Genomic DNA, 27,902 nt, shown 5'->3' with positions numbered 1-27,902 from the left:
ATGGAGTCGACGCTGACCGTTTGTGCTGTAGTGATTCTAGCTTTACTGGTTGACGGTAAGTGTCACGATATTCCACATGCTATTCTAAGAATATTAGTTTATGTAACGTCTATCTCTCAATAGTCATTTACAATATAGGCCTAAATAAAATCTGATGTAGGCCTAACGTAACGATAATATATGTAGAAAGTCTTAGGTTTGTTCAGAATAGGTTATGCAATGAATGTATTGATCTATTGTAGAATGAGACACATGTTAATCCATGTACATTATTCTATAATGTATTCTTTATATATAAAATCTTGCTAATATTAACTGGGGCCTCTCTACAAATGTCTGTAGTCTGTGACTACATGAGAACGTTTTAATTGTTTGTCACAAGACAAACAATGCAAGGTACTTTGTAGTTTTTATTGTATTTTAGTTGTATTTTTAGTTAAGTCATGTTTATTTCGACTATATGTAAAATAAAAACAGAAAAACTATTTTGCAAGCAAAAAGAAAGAAAGAGAGAAAATGATCTTATCTTGTATAAACTCCCACTCCTTTTGTACTTGACTTCAAATTATTATACTACGAATATATATATATATATACACACACACACACGCACGCACGCGCACACGCACACGCACACGCACACGCACACACACATATCTATTCAGACAATAGTTACAGTAAGTATGAGGAAAACACGAAATACCAGATCAGTGTGATTACGGGAAAAAAACCTGTTTGATTTGTTTCTGTCCCCCCGCGGAAGATAATGTGTGTTGATAAAACACATGCCAATCTCATGACGCTGCATGCAGGTCAGTTCCTACAGTGTATGCATTATATTGTGTAAAACACTGAACAACATGCTAATAATAATTCTTGCAATTTCTCAGGGGCCCAAGCGCAGGTGGATGGTGAGTACATCTTTCATTCATTCATTCTCCTTTTGTGAAACCACTTATGCTCTGTACATCCCTCTACACTAGTGATTCTCAAATGGGGGTACGCGGAGGTACTGCAAGGGGGTACTCAGAGAAAATGCCCCCCAAAAAAGAATAATAGTAGGCCTATAAATCACTGTTATGTTTAATGATGACACTTGGAGAAACGTGTTGTGAGCCTGATAGTTGCTAACCCAAATTATGGTACCAGGCAACTGGGATGTGTTTGAATGATGTTTGAATGTAAGTTATTGACAGGAAAACTGGACTGAAATGTTATGGCCACAGTGTTGAAAATACATCTGTTCAGGAGGCACCGTTTGAAACTCACTCCCTTTAATTCTTATTTGTGATGGTTTTAATTGCAGTTTTATAAGGAAAACGTTTTCTTTTTGTCAGATAAAGGGGGTAGGCTACTTGGATTCAAAAATCTGGGAAAGGGGGTACTCAAGCCAAAAAAGATTGAGAAACACTGCTCTACACCAAATGTGTTTGCTAAACATAGACAATCATTTGCATAGGCAAAAGCTCACCTGAAGGCAAGGAAAAGCATGTGTATAGCACATTTCAACAACATGGAAATTGTAAACAATACATTGCAAAAGAAACACGTAATATAGTCTGGAGTAAGTCTGTTACGCCACCAACCCATTCTCACCCCCTTTGCTTCACCCTCCCGACGCCGTGTCTTTCTTTCCTTTTGGGAGTGACTATTGCGTCTAGGGTGCGACGGAGACGGAGAGTTTTTGGACGAGACAGAGTCTTAGTACGCATGCGCCGACATGTGTTTACTGGAATATTTTTCACTGACGGCCGTCACGGGGAATCGAACCCCGGTCCCTGGATTTGTATTTCCACGCTCTACCGACTGAGCTAACCAGAGTGACTGGGAAGTTACTTTTTTTTTGTGCTTTTACCTTTGACAAAACGTGGAATGCTAACGTAGTCCCTTCTTTGAGCCACATTCGGAGGCGGAAGCAGTCCCCTGGTCAAGATTTACTATTCTGTCCATAACGGCACGTAATTCGGTAACGCGGCTGAGTCGGCTCATGCGGCGTTCCCACCGCTCGTCGCGGCAACTCGGCTCGCTATCGCTCGCCTCGGTGGCGACTCACGGGGGTCATCGCCGCCTGAGACGGCGCCGCTCCGTCGTTTATAGTGGCGTGAACGGTAGCGACGGGTGGCTGGTAAACCAAGAAGCCTTCAGAGCGGTATCGAATCCCGCATCAGGAACTACTTTTTTTTCTTTCTTCTTAGACCACCCAATGCGTCTGTCCCTTGAGACATTAGGCAATCCGTCCGCGTCTATGGTGAGAAGCATTCGGTATTTAAGATCGCGTCAGTTGTATGACGCAATAGGGGTGAGAACCTGTTGACGCCACAAATAATTTGGCCCAAGTCATTTAATCCATGTTACATAACTGACAGACAGCGGCATCTTTATGTCAATATTCATATATTGTTGTAAACCTTTTGGGTGATATATAGTTTGTTTTAGATCTGTTTGTTCTGTTTTCTAAAAAAATGATATTTTAAGAAGGTGATATGATAATGCGATAGAATGGAAAGTTAAAGTGCTCCGTAAGAAATGAACCAATAGTCTCAATAAAAGTCATGGCCAACATTAAAGTCTTCAGCTCTGACTTGGAGAGTTGTACCAGACCTGAGTTTGTTCCGGAAAACTGAATGTTGCTTTTCCCTTACTTTCACTTAGTTTTGACTGGTAACATAAAGCAGTGGTTCTCAACCTTTTCAGGCCGGGACCCCCAAAATAATCATATTTGAACTGGGGGCCCCTCCACCCTGACAAGCACTAAGAGTTGAGGCATTACATTTTGTATCACACGGTTCTATAGTGAAACTAGCAGATCAACATACATTATGTTGGTTTGTTTATTGTTGAGTGAGAAAACAATGCTGCACATTAAGTTAATCATCTAGGGACCCCCCAAATTAATTGGGGACCCCCTTGGGGGTCCCGACCCACAGGCTGAGAACCACTGACATAATGCATACAGTACCTGTCACATATGAGAAGTCTGACAGGTTCATAATCAGAAGATCATGTGGCCTAGGTATTTTGGCCCTAAGCCATTCAAAGCTATAAATCAATAGTAATTTGAAATAAGGAAGTAAGACGGTAAAGATCTGAGAACCATGTGATATGATATGTTCACAATCTAGACTAGAGCACTTGTCATTTTGACTATGCAAGTATGCATGCACCTCATAGTACTCAGTGTTTCTCAACCTTTTCAGGTCGCGAACCCCCAAAATAATCATACTTCAACAGCCCCCCCCCCCCCCCCCCATCCCCCCCATCCCCTCACCCTGACAAGCTCTTGGAAATGTAGGCGTTGGCATTACATTAGTTTGACTCCATCTGTTTCATTGTGACAATAGCGCAGATCTACATGCTCACAACGCCTCGCAAACGCCAGGACAGTTTGGCCACTGATTGACCAGAGGTACTAAAAATGTCGTAAAAGTCCTTAACTTGTCACTTTAGAAATGCGCAGATACCCTGTATACACTTACAGTATACTGTATGTTGGTCTGTTTACTGTTAAGTGAGTAAACAATGTTTAAGCTAAACGGGGGGTCCGACCCACAGGTTGAGAACCACCTCTCTAGCTCCTCAAAGGCACTATAATCAAAACTATATATATACATCCAGTGGTGTAAAGTAACAAGTACATTTACTCAAGTGGTTTACTTAAAGGGGCACTCCACCACTTTTCAACCTATGTTCATATAATTGGTCCTCACTCAAAAATAGCTTTTTTTTTTTTTCTTTTTTTTTTTCTCAGAGGAGGGCTGTGGGCAGGTCAGTCTTGTGACATCATCGATTGCCAATCCATTTTATAGAAACTGCAGGCTTTTTATTCCTGAAAAGTTGCAATTTTAAAGTGGAAGCCATTGTTCTCACGATAATAAAAATCTAAATATTTTTTTCAAAAATATTATTACAAAACATGAACAACTTCAACCCAATTTACATTTCAGTAATGCGACACATTGTGAGCTTGTAGATCTGCTATTTTCAACAACAAAAATATGTTTTATACATTATACATTTTATACATTTGAAAACTTGTGAAATGTGACATTCTGCATAATGAGTACTTTCTATTTTTGGTACTTTAAGTAAATTCTGATTCCAATACCTTTGTACTTACTCAAGTAAATTTTGAATTCCGGACTTTTATTTGTTAATTTATACAGAGTATTTTTACATTGCAGTATTGATACTTTTGATTGAGTAAAGAATGTGTACCTTTTCCACCACTGTAGATATCTGAAAACAAACTAGTCAGACCACTAAAGCCCCTTTTCCACTGGCCCAACTCCACACCACACCACTCCACACCACACCGCCCACTTGTGCCAGGTTTTCCACTACAAGGACCTGGGTAGAGTGGTGTGAAAGTGGTACTAAACAGGGTACTAAAAAGTATCCACGTCTGAGCTAGGCCAAACAGGGCCAAACACATCATAATGACTGATCACTCACCGACTTTTCATTTGGACCACCAGGATATAATAGATTATATTGTGTTATAACCACTATTATAATCTATTATAGTGTATTATAATTATCATAGTAATACACTAATACTTTATAATGTATTATAATCACAGTTATAATCCATTATAGTGCATTATAATTAGGATAGTTGTAATACAAATTTATATTGTATTATAATCACAGTTAAAAGGGTAAATTTGTTGGAATGGAAAATGTAGATATTTTTATGTGGTGCGGTGTGGTGTAGTGTGGTGTGGTGTGGTGTGGTGCTAAAACTGCAGTCGAAAAGGGGCTTTAAAGACCTCACACCTCATGACACTCACCTAACCAACCACTGCTCAGTATGCTAGGGTGGGATGGCTCAGGGTAGAGGACAGATTACAGTAACTTGCAATGGGCCTAATCTGGGGGCAGGACACATGTACACAGATTCTTGGGGAACTCTGCATGTCATTTTTGTCCTCTCAGATTTATAATTAGCTATAGACCCAAAGTAGTCCCTGTCCTTTAAGTAGCTTGTGATTCAAAACATTATAGTACTACTATATCCTAGAACCAGAATTTCCAGTTGGTCTAGTAGTACATTGGTTCTGAAAGTGGGGCCCGGGGATGCCCAGGGGTCCTTGGGGGGGTTCCAGGGGGTCCCCAGTAAAAGTAGTTACGGTAGCATCACAATCATTTCATCCATTGACTTTATATGTTGGCTATTTTTGAAAAATCTTTGAATAGGGGAGAACGGGGTATGAACCTGAGGGTAAGATGAACCACCCCCTGTATCTTTAAAACTATACACATGAGTTGTCATTTGACCTTAAAATAAGAACACAACCATCATTTCCACCTGGCTGTGGAGTTGACAGACACATGGGCGAAGTGGCAAGCATATTTCGACACCATTTCTTTTTTTTTTTGCTGGTCGAAGTAAATGTTTTACTTTTATGGTATAATGATTTTTATGTTAAAGCAAATGTACCCAGGTCTAAACGTATATATCATGCCTTAAGCATTAAACTAGCCAGGGTTAGTCCTTTGTCTTAGATAACTCATCATTTCAAATGGCAGACATCCTGAATATGTCTAGATGTTTTAATTTTACTGCCATCTCACTTTTTCTTGCTTCCAGGGCATCTCAATTAAAAAGTGGTTCATCTTACCCCGTTCTCCCTATACATATTTTAAAGCGAACATCTTTAACTCAAACCTGGCACCAAACAACGTCAGTAAACATAATGTTTACGTTTTTCACAGGGTGCGATCCAGTAAACTGAGAATTAGCAAGCATGACAGTCACAGAAAAGGGGCGAAATAGAGTGTTTGCTTTGAGGGGTGGTTCAAAAGCATGGCAAATGTTTGTTTGTATTCCAGGAAAGGCCAGCAGAAAGGCCTAAAAATAAATGAAGCAAGCGAGGCTTCACAAAGTGAGATGGTGTGTCATGGACTGGTTATTATGTCACTGGAATGTAGTTTGTCTGGAATTTGTTTTGATGCATTCTCTCTCTTCATGAAGCACTTGAGGGTCCCTGCCTTTTGCCAGCTGATTATGTTAACCCGGAAAAATACTGGGCTTCTATTGTTAAAACACAGCTAATGATATCAATCTAATATAGATATAGATCATGACATATACTCCCCTACACCATACAGTTACAAAATAAAAAGGTGTGTGCACAATTGCAAGATTAAAGGACTACTTTTTTTTTTACAACAAGGGTTCATATTTTAGATTGGGATTAGAGAAAAGAAAAGGTGAGAGTTCAAAAATGTTTGCATTTGCTTCGTTCTATTGTTTTATCGCGTTTACCGTGCTAAAACGTGGGGCATGCGTACGCATGGGGGCATGCGTACACGTGGCTAAATATGTATTTTTAGACACAATAAGCCAGCAGTTTCTTTATTGCTATTTACAGTAACACTTCTAGCCCCCATAAGTCACATCCAACCATGAAAGGTTGCGTTGTATCTTGGGAATGGGCTTATTCTGTGTAAAATTACATATTTAGCCACTTGTACGCATGCCCCCAACCACTGAAATAAGAATCTCTAAAACAATAGAAAGAAGTAAATGAAATAATCTTTACACTCATCTTTTATATTCTTTAATTACAATCTAAAATATGAACCCTTGTTGTAAAAAACTAAAGTTGTCCTTTAAGCACATTTGTTTTAAACTCAAATAATCCACAGACCACAGTTCACAACAATCTAACAACAAATAGTCTGCAGGCCATGGCTTAATTCGAGTGCTACGACAAGAGCAGGCTGTCCAAGTGCATGGTGCACAGAAAATGAAAGGGAGGGGAATGAGAAATAAACAAACGATACATGCACTGGTAGCAACGCAAGCATGCCAGACAGAGAGTGGATGATGTGAAAACCTGATGGGGAAGAGAAAAGGCAACAAGTGAACAAAAAATGAAAACATTTTTGGATTGGAGCCTACATGATTCTCATGTTATCGCAGGGCGGAACTCTTGTGTTCAAAACAATTAGATCCAATGTTATAATTTAGCAACAGGATGTTTTGTTAATTCGTTTTATTGGTTAAATATTTCTAGAACCCGCAGACAGACATAACCCGTTTCAACCTGGCATTCCTATTTTGGTACCAACAGCAATGATGTTTTACACTGTTGTCTCATTGTATTTTCTTGTAGTGGCGTACTGTAGTAGGCCTATTTCCAATTTTCAACACTTTCACTTCTACTCCACTACATCTCAGAGGCAAACATTGTACTTTTACTCCAGTGAAAGTTTTTCAAAACGTTATCTTCTAGTTACTTTTGGCGAGGTCGCTTCTCGCCCTTATGGCGTCTTACTGGTTATTATTACACAACATACATTAACCACTTCAGCCCTATATACTGTACATTTCGGGCAATTGAAAATAGCCGATCTACAAGCTCACAGTGCAACGCGATGCAATGTATTGTGAGCTTGTAGATCAGCTATTGTCAAAAGATTGAAACGTGTGAAATGGGGTATTCGTCATAATGTGTGCTTTCTGCTTTTGGTACCTTTTGGTAGCAATACTGTTGTACTTTTACTCAAGTGCATTTTGAATGCCGGACTATTACGTGTAACAGAGTAATTCTACATTGCAGTATACCTTTCCCATCACTGTTATCCTTGCAGTGTGCGGCAAGGCTCCACTGAACACCAAGATCGTAGGAGGTGCTGACGCCCCAGCAGGAACGTGGCCGTGGCAGGCCAGTCTGCACTACCGGGGGTCCCATCGCTGTGGGGGGTCCCTCATTAACAGCCAGTGGATCCTGACGGCTGCTCATTGCTTTGCACCGTGAGATTTATTTATGCTACTCTCTCAACGCTCCACAATCTGTCTGATTCCTTTAGCACACTGGCTCCCAGACAGTGGGTCAGGACTCATTTGTGGGTCACAGACCAATTTTTATTTAAGCAAAACTTCTTTCATTATTTTTACGTTTATACAGTTAAAACAATTCTAGGAAATTCCATAAATAAGACATTATAATAGTAGTGAAAATAGCCGACCTACAAGCTTGCAAAGTGCCCGTTGCTCACTAGTTTGGGACCCAGGCAAACATCTAATCTCTTTTTTGTGTCTCGACCTGATAAGTTTGGGAACCACTGCTTTAACCTGGACCATGATTGCCTATTATTCTGGGGATGACAGTATAGGGAAACCTGGTGAACATTTAGCTAAAATATTGTAGATTGGCTCTTTTCAGCAAAGAGATTTGTTGTAAAAAAGGAGGGGAGCAAGTATTTACCCCCCAGTGTTTTATTACACAAGTATTACTCTCTTATACACATGCCCCCAAGACTAATACAAAGATGTATGTGATTTAATTATTAAGAGAGATCAAATGTGTCCTATTTTATTATAATCAACCACACAGTGACTGTTGGGAATCGAATCAAACCAATGTGTTCATCCAGATTAAAGCAAATAAAATAAACTTATGCCATTAGATTGTAAGATGTTATTATTTCACAAGTGTTATTTATTAAACTCAATGTAAGGCCATTTTCTCCTGTACACATTAATGTTCACAGGGCTGCTACTACTGTATTTGTAGTTGACCGAGAGGCGTCTGGTTCACTCAGAGTTTATAATGGCTATTAGGTGACCTTTGCTGGAGCCAGTTTAACAATCACAACATGTTAAATCAACTGGTGTTTACATGATTAATCTAATTATACACTTTGAAGTAGTAATAAATAGTGAGTATAATGATATATATGTTCCTCATAGGCTTTATGGGGGTCCTTGAAATCGAAAGGTTTGAGAACCACTCATAGAGTAAAGGAACCACTATGCTACATGAAATGGAACAGGGCCTTCATTAGTATCATTGGTAACACCTGTGAAGGAAGTGAGGAAGCAGCCATATGTCTTTCCAATATGGCTGCTGTGCATATTACACAGGTGATTTCTCCGTTCTGCTGCATAGAGCCTATACCACTGACATCGCCCTCTCTCTCTCTCTCTCCACACATTCAGGGATAGTGGTATCGGCGCCAGTGATATCACAGTGTACCTCGGACGAGACACCCAGCAGAGCATCAATCCCAATGAGGTTTCCAGAACCGGGTCACAGCTGATCAACCACCCGAACTACGATACCTCCACCAGCGACAACGACATCGCCTTGATACAACTCTCCTCCTCGGTTGAGTTTACCGATTACATCAAACCTGTCTGTCTGGCGACGGACGGTAGCGTCTTCAGCGCTGGCACCATCAGCTGGGTCACCGGTTGGGGCACTATCCGCAGCGGCGGTGAGACATAATTACCTTTCAAGTGGTTGTACTATGAAGCTTCACATTCTCACTCCCAGGTCATAATATGGTGGTGGTATGATGAATGGGGCAACATCTTCAGGCTCCTGTGTCGCATTGCTTTTCAATCAAGTGCCAAGGAAGTTCTTAGAACAAGTTCATACGAATGGCAGCTAGTTTAGCTGTTTCCCCCCTGCTGGATTGTGGTCATCTTTGTGAAATACCGTGCTGTGTTTACTCGCTGAGCGAGTGTGTTTGTGTCTCACCGCGGCGCGGTCCCCGCTGACCCAAACGGGAGCAACCGCGCACCGTCTGAAGGGCCCTTAAAGCTCCATTCAAGTGGATACCAATCTTTAAACTTGATTTTATTAACTTAATGAGCATAAAATAGGCTACTTTATGCTTCCAGTAGAAGTTTAAATTCTTCTTTCAATCACCATGATATGCGTTTTGTTAACTTATGGTCCCATGTATTTTAAAATTGATGATAAAGTATAGCTATGCTCTAGGAAGGGCATGGCTACCTTGAATTGACACGCCCCCAGTCTCCAATGGCATTTATTAACTCACTCCCTGCTCTGTCCCAACCAATAGAATTCTGGTTTCATTTCCATTTCAGGACAGGAAGTAGAAAGATGGCGGAATACAGTACATACGCTTGCCAAATAGGCTTCATTTACGCTCTGCAGAAACCAATGGGTGACGTCACCGTTCCCATAGTCCATCTTTTTACAGTCAATATGTTTTCAACACCATGCAATCACTTTTCAAAGTCCCCACATCATGTGACTGACAAGGGAATGCAGTCGTGCATTCATACTATCAGCTCGTAATAGGTTGATGCACCAAACATCTAAAACAGGGGTCTTCAACAGGGGGTCTGAATCAATGTTTCCTTTTATCTCTATTATGATAACACATAATACAGCATGGAATTCTAAATCATGTTTTGGATCTGAGAGGCTAAACCTCATCAAATGATGGTCCGTGGCTCAAAATAATGCCAAATAAATAATGGATGTGTTATGAAAAGGGTTGAACAGTGAAAACCACTGCATTATACCTGTATGAAACATAATAACTGGACAATCTGTGGCAACGTTTCTCAGTCATTGGGCCGGAACATCGAAAGACAACATGTACATTGTCAATTGATAGATTGTATATAACTGATACCTTTCTCTTTCAATGTTTTTATTTGATTTTTTAACCTTTTGTGTACACATAAGGACAAACTTTGGACATGCACATACACATTACTAAACATAATATAAACAAAACAAACAAACAAACAAGCCAGCGTCCAACATTTACGTATTTAGAGTTAGGCCTGGGACTCAAAGAAAAAAAAAAAATAATAATAATAATAAAGATAATAACAGCTCGACACTCAGAAGTCAGTCGCATGTATTCACATGAAGCCGAACTGATACCTTTCATCTTATACTGAACAACATTATCTTCTCTTCCAGAGCCTCTGCCTTTTCCACAGAGGCTGCAGGAGGTGGATGTGCCCGTTGTGTCCAACGAGCAATGTAAGAACAGCTATTCCACCCTCACTGACAACATGATTTGTGCTGGTCTTACGGAAGGAGGAAAGGACTCTTGTCAGGTATGTCATCTAAGTGTCATTCATTCCCCCGTTAGACACAATGATTGATTGATTGATTGATTGATTGATTGAATACTTAACATATTAACAGTTTGCAGAGACAGGTAACGGAAAAATACATTGATTAATGCAGTAAACAATTATTTAGAGTTGTCCCGTGCTTTGTTTTGCACCCTGTCTGTCCGTGCGTCCGTCAGTGTGTCCGTCTGTTACCAACTAATCTCCGGAGGGTGCCATTGGCCCGGTCGCAGCCAAATTGTGCACACACACTCCCTGAATGCCTTTTTTTTCTTAACATGGGCCTGTTCTAGCGCCACCATGAGGCCGATTTTTGCTAAACGCTTTTTAGATTTTTACTGGAATAGGTAGACAGTCATGTGATCGACATGGATCTGTCCGATTTTCCATATTCCATCCTTTTTTAACAAAATGCCTCAAATCATGAACACAGCGTGCAATTTTGGTGAAATTGTGCTTGCACATTCAAAATAGGCAGAGGAAGAAATTCCACTTAAATGCGCTATAACAGGCCGATTCGTATTTTTACTTACAACTCCAGCAATCAGTGTAAAACTTTGTATGCACACTCCCTAGAGGCCAAGGAAAAACCTTTGTCCCGAATTTTTCACATCTGCCTTTTTATTTGTAGCGCCGGATTTACACGCACACAGAGAGATGCACAAATAATGATAGCAAATATCCATTTTGTGTTTTCTTGCACAGGGAGATTCTGGAGGCCCTATGGTTTCCAAACAGGATAGCCGCTGGATCCAGGCTGGTGTTGTGAGCTTTGGCCAGGGTTGTGCCCAACCTGACTTCCCCGGTGTTTATGCCAGAGTGTCCCAGTACCAGACTTGGATCAACAGCCATATCACCAGCGACCAGCCAGGATTTGTGTCTTATGTCAGCTCCACTAACGTGTCCTCCAATGGTATATCCCATCTATCGTTTACTGTTTCTCTCCTTGTATCAGTTTTACCCCTCGTATTTGCTCTAGTGTTCTCATAAGCATCAGTCAATGTAAGGGTCATGGTGGGCATGTTTTCATTGTGTTAGTTCATTCCTCAAGCTAAATATGTAAACAGCACTTAACAACTTGAACACTAGCATCCTTATTCTTATCCCTATTGATAGTTAGCATGCCAGATCAACATTGAGTTTAAATATTGACACCACACCAAAATGTAATATTTCCAACTGATTCTTTTTTTATATGTTTTCTTTCACATCAGGACATTGTAATGATAATTAGAATCAGGGCAATATTCCACCTATTTCAGGTTCAGAGTTGAATGAATGTAGAATTTGCATACAGATGTGAGGGGACTTATGCCAGTGAGTGTCGTCCTCTGTGCCAATGTTGGCAGCCGTGCCTAAGGTTGCCTACCCCTTGGCTTTACTGAAGACTCATTGAAGTACATTGATAAGAATTACAGGAATTACAGCTTTTTAAATGTATTTGTCTAAATAAATGGTTTGAGAACCCCTTATATGGTTTAAGTGCAACCACGTGAATCTCATAGCATTCCTGTTCTGGGGTGAACATTTGGCAAATAATATACTCGCTCACAATGTGTCACGTTGGTACTCCTGATATGTATACACTATAGAGGGGCTCTTTGATGTTTAAAGTTATAAGTCTCTCTGGTAATTGCAACGTGTCCTAATTACAATAAACATGACAGTCAGTGGTGCAAACTGCAAAGTAACTACGTACTTGAGTGCAATTTTGAGTTAGAGTTTGAGTAGTTTTCAGCACTTTTACTTCTACTCCGCTACATCTCAGAGGCAAATGTTGTATTTTTACTCCACTACAATTATTTGAAAACCTTAGTTACCAGTTACTTTGTAGATTGTGATTATTATCACTCAAGTACATTTTGAATTCCCGGAGTTGTACCTGTAACAGAGTGTTTCTACATTGCAGTATTGATACTTTTACTTTAAAATGTGAGTGTTTTTTTCCACCACTGCTGACAGTGCACGACGGTGTCCAATCTGGGGCAGCGTCTGCTTCAAATAACTTTATTGATAGTGTCAGTGGGTGTCCTACCCGACAGCAAGGGCACCACCTCCAACCACTGCACATGTACTGTAGCAGGGACGTGCTGGGCCCCTGATTCAGCCCGGGAAAAAAGAGTTGGAGAGGCCCTCATTGCACGCTATAGAGAGAGATCTCTCTCTATAGCGCTGCTGCTACTCAAAGATTTGCCATTTCAGATCATGACAACTGACAAGCCAGTGGGCCAATTACATGAGTTATATTTGGTCATTGTCGGGTGGAAACCTTGTATGTCCAAAACCATTTAAAAAATGATTTAAACTAGTGAAAACAGCCGATCTACAAGCACACAACGCCAACGCCTCGCACCGCGAGGCGTTGTGTGCTTGTAGATCAGCTGTTTTCACTACTTTTGTGCAACAGCCTTGTATGATGAAGCAGGGCTTTGCTTTGCGAAAAACTTTACAAATTTGAAACTTGGAGATGCGAGATTTCTGCCCGACAGTGACGATTTACTTTGTTGGCCGCCCAGCCCCGAAAATGGAACGAAGGCCGACATTTTATTTTTAATTTTTTCCTAATGGCCGGCCTGGACCGGCCCGGAATGAACCGGCCGTTCGGGAGTTGTCCCGCTTTTCCCAATGGCCAGCGCGTCCCTGTACTGTAGTAGTTATATTTACCACGTCATTGTTCACAAGGTCGTCCCACATTAACATACGTGGACGTACTCAAGAAAGATGCAGGAGCACAAAGTACCGACGAGCTGGCAGGCCAGAGCAGATGTATGGGGAACCGGGATGACTGGAGGCGACGATGGACGGCTTGTCCAAGGACACAGAGAGAGAGTTATATTGTACAAACTGTATTAACTTACTCTACCCTACCATACAGATTGGTTAAAAGTAGGCCTGGGACTTTAACTGATTAATTTCGACGAATGAATTACCGATAATACAAATTCGTTTTTGCACCATAGAGCCTTTCTCACTGGATGAGTTTCAGTCGTACCGATCATACCGGTGCACCAACCAACAGTCAACAAACTGCAGAGAAGCCGCCAATCAGACCACTTATTTGCTCGGCCAGTCGATGGGACATTTTGATTTAAAAAACTGCACTCACATGTGATTCATTTTGATTCATTAATTACAAAGCCTCTAATTAGAGTCCCAGCCCTAGTTAAAATAATGATTGATAATTTCAAATAAGTCCCAGATTGTATAGCTTTAACCAAAGTTGAATGTATAGCTTTAAGTGTAATAATACGTGTATTGAATTGCCTATTTTGTTCAAATGTGCTATACAAATAAACGTGCCTTGCCTATCTAAATGATGTTTACATTCCTCTATAGTGTAGTGGTCCCCAAACGTTTTAGCTCAAGACCCAAAAGAGAAATTTTATGTTTGCCTGGAACCCAAACTAGTGAAAATAGCAGATCTATAAGCTCACAACACGACGCTTCGTGCAGCATTGCAAGCTATCGTATTTTCACTCGTCTATTTCCGGTCACGGCTATTTTCACTACTTCTGAAAAAAAGGTAATGTATGTAATTTCTTAGATTTTTTTTATTACATCGTAAAAGTACTGAAAATAAATAATTGAATTTTGTTTTTAATTCATGCTTTTTTGGGGAATGTTTACTGAAAATGTACAACAAAAAAAAATTGTAGGAAACAAAAAATATCTTATGGAGAGATAAAGCCTGGACAACTATACCCAAAGTGCTTAACTGGATGTACATTGGACTACTACATGTTGTCCAGTACCACACTTTCGGCAATAGTTCTCCAGCTTACCTCTACTGTTGTTCAATATCCAATAAAAATAATATGCCAATCAATGTCCATGTATATTGCTCATATGTCATACACCTACACCTACAGTATACATTTTGTCTGGCTTTGTGTGTATGTGTGTAGCACAACTGATTAGCAACTGATTACAACACAAACAGCACTGCTGTGCCAATTAAAAAGACAATAAGGAACAACAGGCACTAGGGAATCAGTAATCAGGCTGCATAAGGCAGTAGGGAGTCACTATATATGGGAGCATAATGCCAAAATAAGGGCAGTAATGAGGGAGCATACACTGCAGTAATGAGGGAGCATGATGGAGTCAGTAATAAGGCAGCATAAGGCAGTAGGAAGTCACTATATATGGGAGCATAATGCCAAAATAAGGAAGCATATAAAGGGCAGTAATGAGGGAGCATGATGGAGTCAGTAATAAGGCAGCATATGGCAGGAGGGAGACAGTAAGGTAGGGAGTCAGTAATACGTAACTATAGGGCCCCCAAGGGGACATTCCTATGGGGCCCCCAAGGGGACATTCCTACTGTACTATAACAGAGACTATAGGGCCCCCAAGGGGACATTCCTACTGTACTATAACAGAGACTATAGGGACCCCAAGGGGACATTCCTACTGTAATATAACAGAGACTAACTAAGGGCCCCCAAGGGGACATCCCTATACTGTAATATAACAGACTATAGGGCCCCTAAGGGGACATCCCTACGGTACTATAACAGAGACTATAGGGCCCCCAAGGGGACATTCCTACTGTACTATAACAGAGACTATAAGGCCCCCAAGGGGACATACTGTAATATAACTGAGACTATAGGGCCCCCAAGGGGACAAACTGTAATATAACAGACTAGGGCCCTCAAGGGGACATACTGTAATATTACAGAGACTAGGCTGCCAAGGGGACATTCCTACTGTAATACAACAGAGATAGGGCCCCCAAGGGGCATTCCTATACTGTAATATAAGAGACTAGGGCTGCCAAGAGGACATTCCTATATAGGAGACTAGGGCTGCCAAGATGACATTCCTACTATAGTATAACAGAGACTATCCCCAGGGGGACATTCCTACTCTAATACAACAGAGACAAGGACCCTAGAGGGACATTCTTAATGTAATATAACAGAGACCATGGCCCCTAGGGTGCATTACTAATGTAATTCTAGAAAGTACAATTCTGGGAAATTGCAAGTGTGGTTGCCTGTAATTATTATATATTGTGATGTCACGTGAAGACCAATCCTCAAATCCATTATATTGGGAGTTTTAATGAGGAAATATAAGGCAATAGAGACCTTGAACAGAGAAGTAGACATTTTGTTGTCATACTACTATACCACTGCAGTAGGAAATGCAGGGCAGATACAGAGGCCTACGAGTAGCAGGATTCAGCTAAAGCTTCAAGAGTAGGCTAAAAAAACGATGAAGGCGTCAAAAGGTAGTAACGAGTATAAAGTACAATAAAACAAAAGGAGATTTAAGGTCTGGCCAGTATATAAGGCTCCTGCCCAACAGTGATGATGTTTTACACAATCCATCTCGTTGCATTTCCTTGCAGTGTGCGGCACGGCTCCACGGAACACAAAGATCGAAGGAGGTTCCAGTGCTCGAAGAGGGGCTTGGCCCTGGCAGGCCAGTCTGCACTACGGACGCTACAGCTTTCGCTGTGGAGGATCCCTCATTAACAGCCAGTGGATCCTGACGGCTGCTCATTGCTTCAAACCGTGAGATTTGGCTCTGGATAATTTATAATAACCCTGTTTATAATGTTGGCTAACCAGTAAATAACCAGCGTCTTACTGGTTACTTACTACTACTTTTATGAGCCTTTGAGAATTGTATGATTCACGGGGAACCCGCTGGCCTATCGGTCCAGGTGAATACCACATAGGCTCTGATGCCGGACAGTGTGCCGTGGGTTCGAGTCCTGATCCTGATGACTTTTGCTGGTTGTCATTCCCCGTCTCTCTCACCCCGTTTCCTGTCTAAATAAAGACAGAAAAGCACCCCCACCAAAAAATAAATAAAAAGATTTGTATGACTCACTAATAGTTTTAATGGTGCTTGGTGACCTTTCTACAAGCCAATTTAGCAATGCTAAAATAACTTAAGTGGGTTCATATGTATTTACAATAGATTTAGAGGTTTATTTTGCGACCGTAGGTTGCAGTTTAGTATGTGAACGTCACAGCTTGACCGTATCTCTGTCTGTCTGTCTGTCTCTGATAGTGCTCACAGTGATGTCAGATCCTCAGAACAGGGATCTCCATATATGGGCATAAAAGGCTGATACATCACTGTGACATCACAGGTGACATCACAGTGATGTCAGATACTCAGAGCAGGGATCTCCATATATGGGCATAAAAGGGATCTCCATACATGGGCATAAAAGGGATTGTATGTATGATGTCAGATGACAGAATCCATATATGGCCAAGACAGAGGGCGAGGTTGCTTTTTGCCCTTAGGCGTTTTACTGGTAATATGTATGTTTATATATTGCTAATAATACTATTATCTAATGCCACTGACATCTCTTTCTCTCTCTCCATACATCCAGTGGCAGCGGTATCAATGCCAGTGACATCACAGTGTACCTCGGACGACAATACCAGCAGGTCCTCTACCTCAATTATAACGAGGTGTCCAGAATCGGGTCCCAGCTCATCAACCACCCTAACTATGACGACAGAACTAAAGACAACGACATCGCTTTGATAAAACTCCGCTTCCCGGTTGAATTTACCGATTACATCCGACCTGTCTGTCTGGCGGCAGAGAGAAGCAGCTCTGTCATCACCGCATGGGTCACTGGTTGGGGCGCTACCAGCAATGACGGTGAGAGAAACTCCACATTCTCACTCTTATAATATGGTGATTTGTTAGGCAACATCTACTGTTGCATCAAACGCTTGATGCGACAGTCTCCCATGTCACATTGATTTTCAGCAGTCCTGATAGTTAGTCACATATCATGCGACTAACAATGGAAGGCAGTATGTGTTTTCACATACTGCCTGCCTACTCCTCAAAAATACATTTAAAATAAGGACCATGTGGTGTCAGAAGTGGACTTGAGCTCAATGACATGCTTGCTGAGTGGGGTGCTTTTGTTGTGCCAGGGCCCTGTTATCTCGTCCAGAGACGGGTTAACTGGTTACCATGGTTACGAGGTGAACAGGTGGCTGGGAGGGAAAACACTACATATCCCATGATGCAACTCGGCCGCCATGGCATCATGGAGCGTCTATTCTCCATAGGCTCCTATTCATTGTTGATGCAAAGAAACAGCTTTATCTCGGAATCTACTTCCACAAACGCAGAGAACACCGAAAGCCGCTTTTTTTTTACGGCGACACTGGGCCGCGACGGTAGGCCGTGGTTAGGATTTTAGTTTCGCGACCGAATGTAAATAAACTGACTTCCATTTTAAAATCGTCAATTTCCACAACTTGGACACGATCATGGCTTACTGGGGGCCAGTGTTGATTTCGTCGACTAAAACTATGATGAAAAACTTTCGTCGACTGAAATAAACGAAATAAAAACGAAATAAAAACTAAGCTGTGATGACTAAAACTAAGACTAAATATATTGACAATTTCGTCAACAAAATAAAAACTAGACTAAAACGGACTTAGGAGAAGAGATGTTTGGTTGCTCTCAGGTGTTGCACACTGAAAATAGCAGATCTACAAGTAGTAGTTGTAGATCGGCTATTCTCAGCACAAAATCAAGTGTAAAATCAGTCATTAAGATGTCATCAAGGCCTGCCAAAATACATTTTAGTTGACTAAATCAACTGTAGATTTAGTCGCCAAAAATCTTTTAGTCGACTAAAATTAGACTACAACTACAACTTTTCAGGAGGCTAAATTATGACTAAAACTAAAAGACATTTTATTCAAAAGACTATGACTAAAACTTAATCAAAATTCCCTGTCAAAAACAACACTGCTGGGGGCTACATAAAGAACAACATATCTTCTCTTCCAGATATTCCTCCGCCTACTGGAGGTGGGCTGAAGGAGGTGGATGTTCCTGTTGTGCCCAACGCTCAGTGTAAAGCTGACTATGCCTTCAATGTGTTGGACATCACTGACAACATGATTTGTGCTGGACGTTCAGGAGAAAAGGACTCTTGTGAAGTATGTCACCTAATTATAGTGTCATTAATTCACCTTTAGACACAATACGAGTTCTTGCATTGCTTTTCCACAATTCTGTAGAGTTCGCTAAAGCCTCTATCAGAGTCCAGGGTGAAGAGCTATCCACCGCAAATTTTAGGTGGAACGCTTTCCACCTCAAGTCAGAAAATAAGTGGAGGCCATCATAGTCAGTCACGGTGAAGTCCTATTCACCGTGACTGACTGGTCCAGGTCGACCAATCAGTGAACGGGGTGAAGAGCCTATCTGTCTGAAAGTAAAAACAGAGAGATGTGTCGGGACTCGCGGTGGAAAGCTCTTCACCGCAAGGAATGACGTAACGTTGTAGTTTTATGACTTAAAAAGACTACACCGCGGTGGATAGCTCTTCACCGCGGTACCGATTCTGATAGGGGCTTTAGGTGTTCATTTGAGAATGGTCTCATGCAGTAGTGGAGATATGGCTCAGTCTCTGGGGGCAAATGCACCTCTACAGTTTTGCAAAATCGTACGTAGATTTATTTAACCATTTGCATAAAGTTTATGTAAGAACATTTGTTCACTTTTAAAGTTAAATGAACGCAGGATACTGCAGTACAATTGGGTGATCTTACACTTTTGAAAATGCATCTGTACAAATATTCCTGTTAGATTACATGTTACAGACTAATCTTTGAGAACAAAAGGAGGAGCGCACACCTAAGTTGGTGAGGTGCTGACCATGCAGATAACAAAGATTGAAAAGAAAGAGGCCGCACCGCACAGGGTTAACCCTGAGGAAGACTGACAACAGTCGAAACGTTGGTTGTTTAAATAAAATATTTGCATTGTGGCTGAAGAGCTGTGCTCTTTCTTTTCAATCAACGGACTAATCTTTGACCAAGTTAATGAAGTAATTTACACAGCGTTGGGGCTTGAGCTTTAGTGTCCCTATCACTTCCTTGAAACAACGTGCAACTTTAGATACCACTCCACCCAATCAAAATACAGAGTTCTTCATTGACTAGAGAGGAAGATGATGTGTCGGTTGGCTAGAAGAGAAGATGGTGTGTTGATTAGCCAGAGAGGAAAATGTTTACATTTGTTACATTTGTGGCGCACCCTATGGGTCTAATTGAAATCACTTTTGACCCTGGGTTGTGTAGAGGCCCTTCGATATGTGATTAAAATTTGGGGTTGGATGATGCTTTCATGATTTTGGGTGATTTTCTGTAAAATAGACTTCTCCCACAATCATTGGTAGCCCATCGTGATCGTAGCCAATCGGTATGGGATATCAAGATGACTGCAGAGACAATGCACCTGCTTCGAATGTTATCAGCCCATTAAATGGCCGTTAAATGGCCCTGATCAGGACCATGAAATGGAGCCCATATGGCCATATTCGACATACTGAGCGAAGATTTACTATTCTGTTTTCGGTGGCGATTTGTGTGAGTTTTGGAAACATAGTCCTCCATCCCTGTCCATCGGTCTTGCAGAGACAATGAGCAAATAGCCATTGTGTGTTTCTTGTGCAGGGAGATGGTGGCGGCCCAATGGTGGCCGAACAGGACACCCGCTGGATCCAGGCTGGTGTTGTGAGCTTCGGTGAGGGTTGTCCCCCGAACTTCTTCGCACCTAAACCTGGGGTTTATACCAGAGTGTCCCAGTACCAGACTTGGATCAGCAGCCAGATCACCAGCGACCAGCCAGGATTTGTCTCTTTTGAAAGCTCCTCCCGTGGTAGGCTAGATGTCTATTTTCCATGCCTGTTTCTTTCCTTGTATTCATTTTATGCCTTGTAGTTTCTGTTCTAGAAAGCATCAGCCGCCATTAGGGACATGGGCATGTTTTTTTTTATTCCAATTTATGAATGCTTTTTTGCCTTGGGGCTGTTTATCTCTCAGGTTAAATCTATAAACAGCCCTTAACAACTTGAACGCTAGCCTTCTGACAGGAAAACCCACTGAAAATAGTAGATCTACATCGTATTTTGAGTTATGAGCTTGTAGATGGGCTATATTTGTTGCAAAATGGAAAAATGAGCAGGCCCAGATATAGGCTATATAGGCTACTTTAAAATACATTGATAAGACATCTGTACATTTATTTTCTGAAGAATTCCTATTCAAGGCTACCAATGCTTTGTTTTAAAATGTGCTATAGTTTCATTTTGAAATTCCACTATAAATCAAGTGTGGGGTCACCCAACAAATTCACCCATAAAATGGGGTCCTGGTAAAGTATATTGTTGTTGTCGGGTGGAAACCGTGTCCAAAACCGTTCGTTTTGTATTTTGTATTTAAAAATGATTTAAAATAGTGAAAATAGCTGATCTACAAGCACACAACGACTCGCGATGCGAGGCGTTGTGTGCTCGTAGATCTGCTATTTTCACTAGTTTTGTGCGACAGTCTTGTATGATGAAGCAAGGCTTTACCTTGAACCTTTACCTGAATTTGAAAACGTTGAAACTTGGAGATACAAGGTTTCTGACCGACAGTGACAATATACAATCTGAGAAGCACTGATGTACAGGGTATATGTGCAACCACATGAATCCTAGCATTCCTACTCTGGGGTGAAGATAGCAGATATACTGTACATGCTCAAAATGCCTCCCGTTGGTACTACTCCAGTCTACTGGGATTCAATCTTTAATAGGGGGCCCTTTGATTTTTAAATCCCAAAGTCTCATCTTATCGTATCTTATCTAACTTAAGTGACAGGTGTCCTGACTCCTAAACAAGACCATGGTCAAAATGTCTCAATGGTAGAGTAGGGAGACCACCTCCAACCACAGCTCAACGTAACATAATCTACCATGCAGATTGTGTGTGCACGTGCACCGGTGTGTAAAATAGGGTGAAAAACAGAAAAAGATGCTACGCTCCCGAATAGATTACAATCTGTTACCCTAACCCAAACTGTACAATTCCTTGTTGCAGTGTGCGGCAAGGCTCCACTGAACAACAAGATCGTCGGAGGTTCCAGTGCCAGAACAGGGGCGTGGCCATGGCAGGCCAGTCTGCACTATAAAGGGTCCCATCGCTGTGGAGGATCCCTCATTAACAGCCAGTGGATCCTGACTGCTGCTCATTGCTTTGCACCGTGAGATTTGCTGTATCCGTTAACATGTCCTTTTCTTCTGGGCATATAATTATAGGCAAAGAGGTTTGGTGTAGAGGGGACCAAGTATAGGCTCCTGGAGGACCCCAGTCAATTGAAGTATATGGGTTTAATAGTTACAGTGTTTTATTACACGCCCCAACCCCAAGACTATTACACATATTTATTTATTTCATGTAACAATTGTTAAAGGAGCACTTCACACGTTTTCAATCTTTCTTCATATAAGTGTCCCTCATTATAAGACAGCACTATTTCTGTCTACTCACTCTGTGTCTCAGAGGAGGGATGTGGGCAGTTGCCTACCAGTGACATCATCAATAGGGAGGTTTGGTTTAATTTTTTTGCATTTTTAATGAATGGAAGAAGAACAATGGCTTCTATTTCAGCATGCTAACTTTCCAGGGAGGAGTGGAAGGCTGTAGTTTCTATTGGAATCCCCATCAATGATGTACAAGTATAACGTAATAATGTACTGTATATGTACTGTATCTCCTAATACCACTGACATTCTCTCCATATCTTCAGTGGTAGCGGGATCGTCGTCAGTGATATCACAGTGTACCTCGGACGACAATACCACCAATATTATGAAAATCCCAATGAGGTGTCCAGAAACGTGTCCCAGCTCATCAACCATCCTGGCTACAGTGACCAGACCAATGATAGCGACATCGCGATGATACAACTCTCCTCCCCGGTTGAGTTTACAGATTACATCCGACCTGTCTGTCTGGCGGCGGATGATAGCGTCTTCCTCGCTGGCACCACCAGCTGGGTCACCGGTTGGGGCGCTAGAAGCAGTGGCGGTGAGACATGCCTCACGATTGTCATTCTCGGGTCATGCTTTGGTGATGATTTGGGCAACATCTGCTGTCACCTCACCATGCGACAGGACAGGTTCCCATGTCACATCACTGTTCAACATTCATTATTTGACCAACAAATATCAGCTTTTAATTGGTTGATGTACTAGTAAAGACATTTAAAACAAGGCAGTGCTGCACAGTGGTGGTAAAAGTACTACATTTTTTTACTTAAGTAAAAGCATCAATGTGGCAATATAGAAATACTCTGTGAAAAAAGTCTGGAATGCAAAATATACTTGAGTAAAAGTACAAAGGTATTGGCATCAAAATGCACTTAAAGTACGGAAAGTAAAAGTACTCAATATGCATAATGTTCAATTTCAGGTTTTCAAATGTACAAACGTCTTTTGAAAATAGCAGATCTACACGCTCACAATGCATTGTGAACTTGTAGATCGTCTATTCTCAAATGGGAGAAATGTATAACGGGCTGAAGTGGTTAATGTATGTTTTGTATTAGAAATCAAAAACTACAAATCAACTATAACTAAAGTGTTCAAATACATTTGTGGAGTATAAGTAGGCCTACAATATTTGGATCCAAGATGTAGAACTAAAAGTATTGAACATTGGAAATACTCAAGTGCAAATAACTCCAAATTGTACATAGTACAGTACTTGAGTAAATCTCCTTTCCACCACACTGGCTGCTACATCAGTGCTTCTGTCCAAAGCGGACTTAAGCCACGTGAGAGCCTCAGTGATGGCTATGTGAGAGTGGCCATGCCCAGCGCTGCGATGTCTGCCGGCTAAGCTTGGAATCATAAACCATGTTGTCCTCATCAACATGTGACCCCACAGGAAGGCCTGTCGCGTCAAACATCTGATGCTTGGAGATTTTGCCCAATTTGTCACTGTAATATGACCTGGATATCAGAATGCATAACATACAGTAGGCTACGTACATTGCTAGAGAATCTGAGGCATAGTTTCTCAATTATTGATCTGGGACCAAAATGGGGTGCAAGACGTTCGCAAAAGTGGACAACAGACCATTGTCCGATATCCTGTGAATAATACGACACCTTTCACTTTAGTTTACAGAACAACATATCTTCTCTTCCAGGGTCTTATCCTTATTGGATTTTGCGGGAGGTGGGTGTGCCTGTTGTGTCCAAAGTTCTCTGTAAGGTCAGCTATGCCACCCTCACTGACAACATGATTTGTGCTGGTCTTTTTCTGGACGGAGGAAAAGACCACTGTCAGGTATGTCATCTAAGACCAGTGCCATTCATTCACCCTTTAGACACAATACGTTTTCATGCATCTATCTAGTAAACAATTATGTCTGGGAGTGATTTGTTAACTTGTACAGAGGCAATGCCATTGATGTGGCTACCTACAGTTTGGTTGACTGAAGTTTTAAGTTAAGTATATTGGAATGGATTTATATTAGCACTTGCATAGACAACATTTGTTCTTTATAGTGAATGATGAATCAAATCAACAAGAGTTGATTGGACCGTGATTGGTAGCCAATTGTAACCAAATCTATAATGATATTTTATTACATGACTACAAAGATTTGTCTGAATTTCAGAGACAATCTATAGGAGGATAGTTTATGTTTTTCTTATTTATTATGAACTTCATTTGTATTTTGTGGACTGCACAAAATTGCATTTCGCTTATTATACTCGTATGAGGGCGGAATCAAAACCTTCTTAGTGGTTAGTGCTTCTTAGTGAAGTCGTTTCCGAGAACACACACAATACACGCTGCACGGACAGGGTCAAAAGTATTATCTCCATGGATGGATCATGGATGGATTGATGTTTTTCCTTTGGCCTGGAAGAGATAATTCTGAGCAAATATCCATTTTGTGTTTCTTGCTCAGGGAGATTCAGGAGGCCCAATGGTGGCCAAAAATTATACCCTTAACCGCTGGATCCAGGCTGGTGTTGTGAGCTTCGGCCAGGGTTGTGCTGAACCTCTCTTCCCTGGCGTTTACACCAGAGTGTCCCAGTTCCAGACCTGGATCAACAGCACCATCACCTTCGACAAGCCAGGATTTGTGACTTACAACGGCTCCAGTAACTTGTCCTTCGGTGGCATATCCAGTCTATTTTCCATGTCTGTTTCTCTCTTTGTATTTTCTCTCTATCTGTTCTCATAAGAATCAGTCAGCATAAAAATGGTCAATAGAAAAAACACTAGGAGGTGCACTCATTCTGCCCCTCCTTGACGTCCACGTATGGTATTGCGTTGCCCCAAATGCCTTAAAAATGGCAGATAATACCATACTTGTTGGTACTCCAGTCTATAAAGAAAATTAAAGAAGAAAAGTCATGTATTGGGGTCCCTTTGATGTTTGATAATACAACCCAAAAGTTGTATTTTCCCTCTCCTAACGAAGAGAGGTATTGCAACAATGTCTAAATTACAATAAACCTGCCAGTGCTTCCATGGTCTAATCCCGGGATGCCCAAATGTTGAACTCAATGGTTCTCAAAATGTTTAATTCTAAGGACCCCATAACTGTCAGAGTTACAGAGCTGTAAGGGTAGGATTTGGAACCCCCCATGGATCCCTGAGGGACCCTGGACCCAACTTTGAGAACGTGTTGTCAAACTGGAAGTACAGGAATTACAGGGCTACTTTAGGCCTATATACTTCCTTCCTGCATGCAGTGACACATAGATAGATAATAGAAATACTTGAAATAAAAAATAAAAAAAATCAGATGGTGTTGTAGGAGTCTTAATCAGAGGAAAATGTAATGTTTTTTTTAAAAAATATGTTTTTGTAAGGTTTTATAGCCATAAATCAAAAATCATAAATCATGCTCTAATTTACATATGGGGGATATTTTTCACAATAATAACATATGTACATGTTCTAGACGTTCTAATGATCACCAAAAAATAGTACAGGCATTTTACTTATGTTTTTGTGAGGAATAGCTTCCATGAAAAAGTGAGATGTTGTTCGTCAAAACTCTAACTCTGGAATGTCAGCGGGTGTGAATGTCAGCCTATGTGGGGGGTATTTATATGCAAATATTGTGGCCAATGGCATTGTAATACTAAACAATAGAATCCAATGGTGATGTTTAGGTGGTAAAGGGAGCTAAAATAAAATGAAAAAAGTAGCGTTTCTCCAGTACCTCTACTGCAGTCTTCTATTTTGGATTCATGTCAATTTTTGTTTTCAGATATTTAACCACTTGAACTTAATAAATTTGACCTTTCACTCTGTACTTAGTCTGCTCCTTTCCCCCTCTACACCTGCCAAAAATTGCAGATCTACAAGCTCACAATGCCTTTCTTGTGAGCTTGTACAGTATATCGCTATTTTTCGCTAAAGTTCTCGGAATATGGACGCTAGGGTTCAAGTTTCTATCACTCAAATATTTGGAGGACCCCCAGTAGTACCTTTGAAGACCCCTGCTCTACTGTATTTAAATTTCCTATACAAATAAATCATGCCAATACCTCATAGATCATACAACTGATGGGGAGACACATGAAGCAAAGATCGTCAGGATCTGGACTCAAACCCACAATCTGCTGTCAGGCTACATTAGAGCCTAAGTGCCCGGACCACTAGGCCAGCAGTCCAGGCCTTTATTTTGCATCTTGAATAGAGAGATAGATGGATACATACCTTTATTGATCCTGCAAGGGAAATGTTGGTATGACCCCTTTAATAATATATGTGTTAGGCTATAAAGTATAACATAATAAATTATGTGTGTGTACGGTGTCACACATGTGACACAGTGCAGGGTTTCCACACATTTTTACCAATGAATTTCCAAAATGTTTCCAGAATATTTAACAAAATTTCCAGGCCTATATAACAATCATTCAGCGCAATGACGACTTTGACGAGTCTCTTACTCCAATGTGCAATGCTCAAATACAGGCAGTATAGCAAAAATAAAGCATATAATGGTATTATCGTATAATTCCATTCCAAATTTCGGAATAAGATTTTTCTGATTTCAAAATATTTCCAGGAATTTCATTACCATGGGAACTTTGACAGTGGGAGTCGGTATAATGAGGAATTTATACATCTATCCACTGTATAAAAAAAGAAGAAGAAATATAACAATGCAATGTATTATATTACAAATGTATTTGTGCAAGCAATGCATTAAATTGGGATATTTATATACATTCACTAAACACAAAGGCAAAGTTACATGGAGAGGAGAGGAGAATGCTACTATACAGTAGCAACCTAAATTCCAATGTCATGATGAAATACCAACATCTCAGAAGCTAGCTGCAGTGCCATCTATTGACACCAGGTGTTCAAAAGAGGAGGGGGAATCTGGATTCTGTTTGAACTTGTGTTGCTGAGCCTGTATAACATGAACAACTGCATAGCTTCCACACTCCTCGTTGTCTGTGATGAAACTCTCATCTGACATTGGCACCAGTGAACATTTTGACAGTATATTTTTTGATTTAATAGTCTTAGACTATTTGACTTGAATACACAATTTAGTTTTAGAATTTAGTCGACTAAATATCAAAATCTGACAAAGTCTGACCCCACCCATGTTCTCTCTCTACGTGCTGCGAGCCGCTGAGAGCTTGTAGATCTGCTATTGGCCCCCCTGTAGTAACTCTGAGGACCCCCTAGGGATCCCGGACCCCCTGTTGAAGACCCCTGATCTAAGCATTTGCAGGAACCTTTATCATTCATTCCATGGCCTGTGGAAGGAAGGGGAGTGACACTGGTGGCAGACAGTGCCTTTCAAATGGTTGCATTTTAAAAACTGCTATCTGATGTTCAAACTGCATCAACAGTCAATAATGAAAGCTAATGTCTGTCATGTGAAGTCTTATCTCTTTTTAAATGTTTGTGTATATGTACCGTATATAGGCCTATGTTATTTTGTATTTATCCCTTTCTCCTCTCCCCACTTGCCTGAGTGAGTGAGTGTCTGTGTGTGCGCCTGCTCAGTGTGTGTGTGTCAGTGAGAGAGAGAGAGAGAGAGAGAGAGAAAAAGCAGAACAGCTAAGCCTCTACATCACTGTCTAGTGTCTACTCTTCTCTCTCTCGCCTGATCACACCCCTTTTAGACGCTGTCATTCATGCTACCCTCTTTCACAGCTGTGGGTGACGCCTCTTGCTGACAGGGCCTCCAAGGCACTTGC

The 27,902-nt window shown here is 41.0% G+C and overlaps 1 protein-coding gene across 1 annotated transcript; it reads left to right on the top strand.

Moving 5' to 3' along the window:
* On the top strand, positions 1–27,881 carry LOC308282682 (transmembrane protease serine 9-like; the record flags this gene model as incomplete). The annotated part of the gene is made up of 14 exons (XM_080723072.1): positions 1–55; positions 7,600–7,762; positions 8,951–9,228; positions 10,701–10,840; positions 11,564–11,771; positions 16,218–16,383; positions 17,223–17,500; positions 18,659–18,810; positions 20,329–20,533; positions 21,739–21,901; positions 22,448–22,728; positions 23,909–23,994; positions 24,626–24,821; positions 27,859–27,881. The coding sequence occupies 14 exons, from the start codon at positions 1–3 to the stop codon at positions 27,879–27,881; spliced, it is 2,394 nt and encodes a 797-aa protein (XP_080579198.1).
* Positions 27,882–27,902: the final 21 nt, after the last annotated feature.

The sequence above is a fragment of the Nannobrachium achirus genome, assembly GCF_963921795.1.
Source record: "Nannobrachium achirus genome assembly, chromosome: 4".
NCBI lineage: Eukaryota > Metazoa > Chordata > Actinopteri > Myctophiformes > Myctophidae > Nannobrachium > Nannobrachium achirus.
This window is presented reverse-complemented; position numbering and strand designations above follow the sequence as displayed.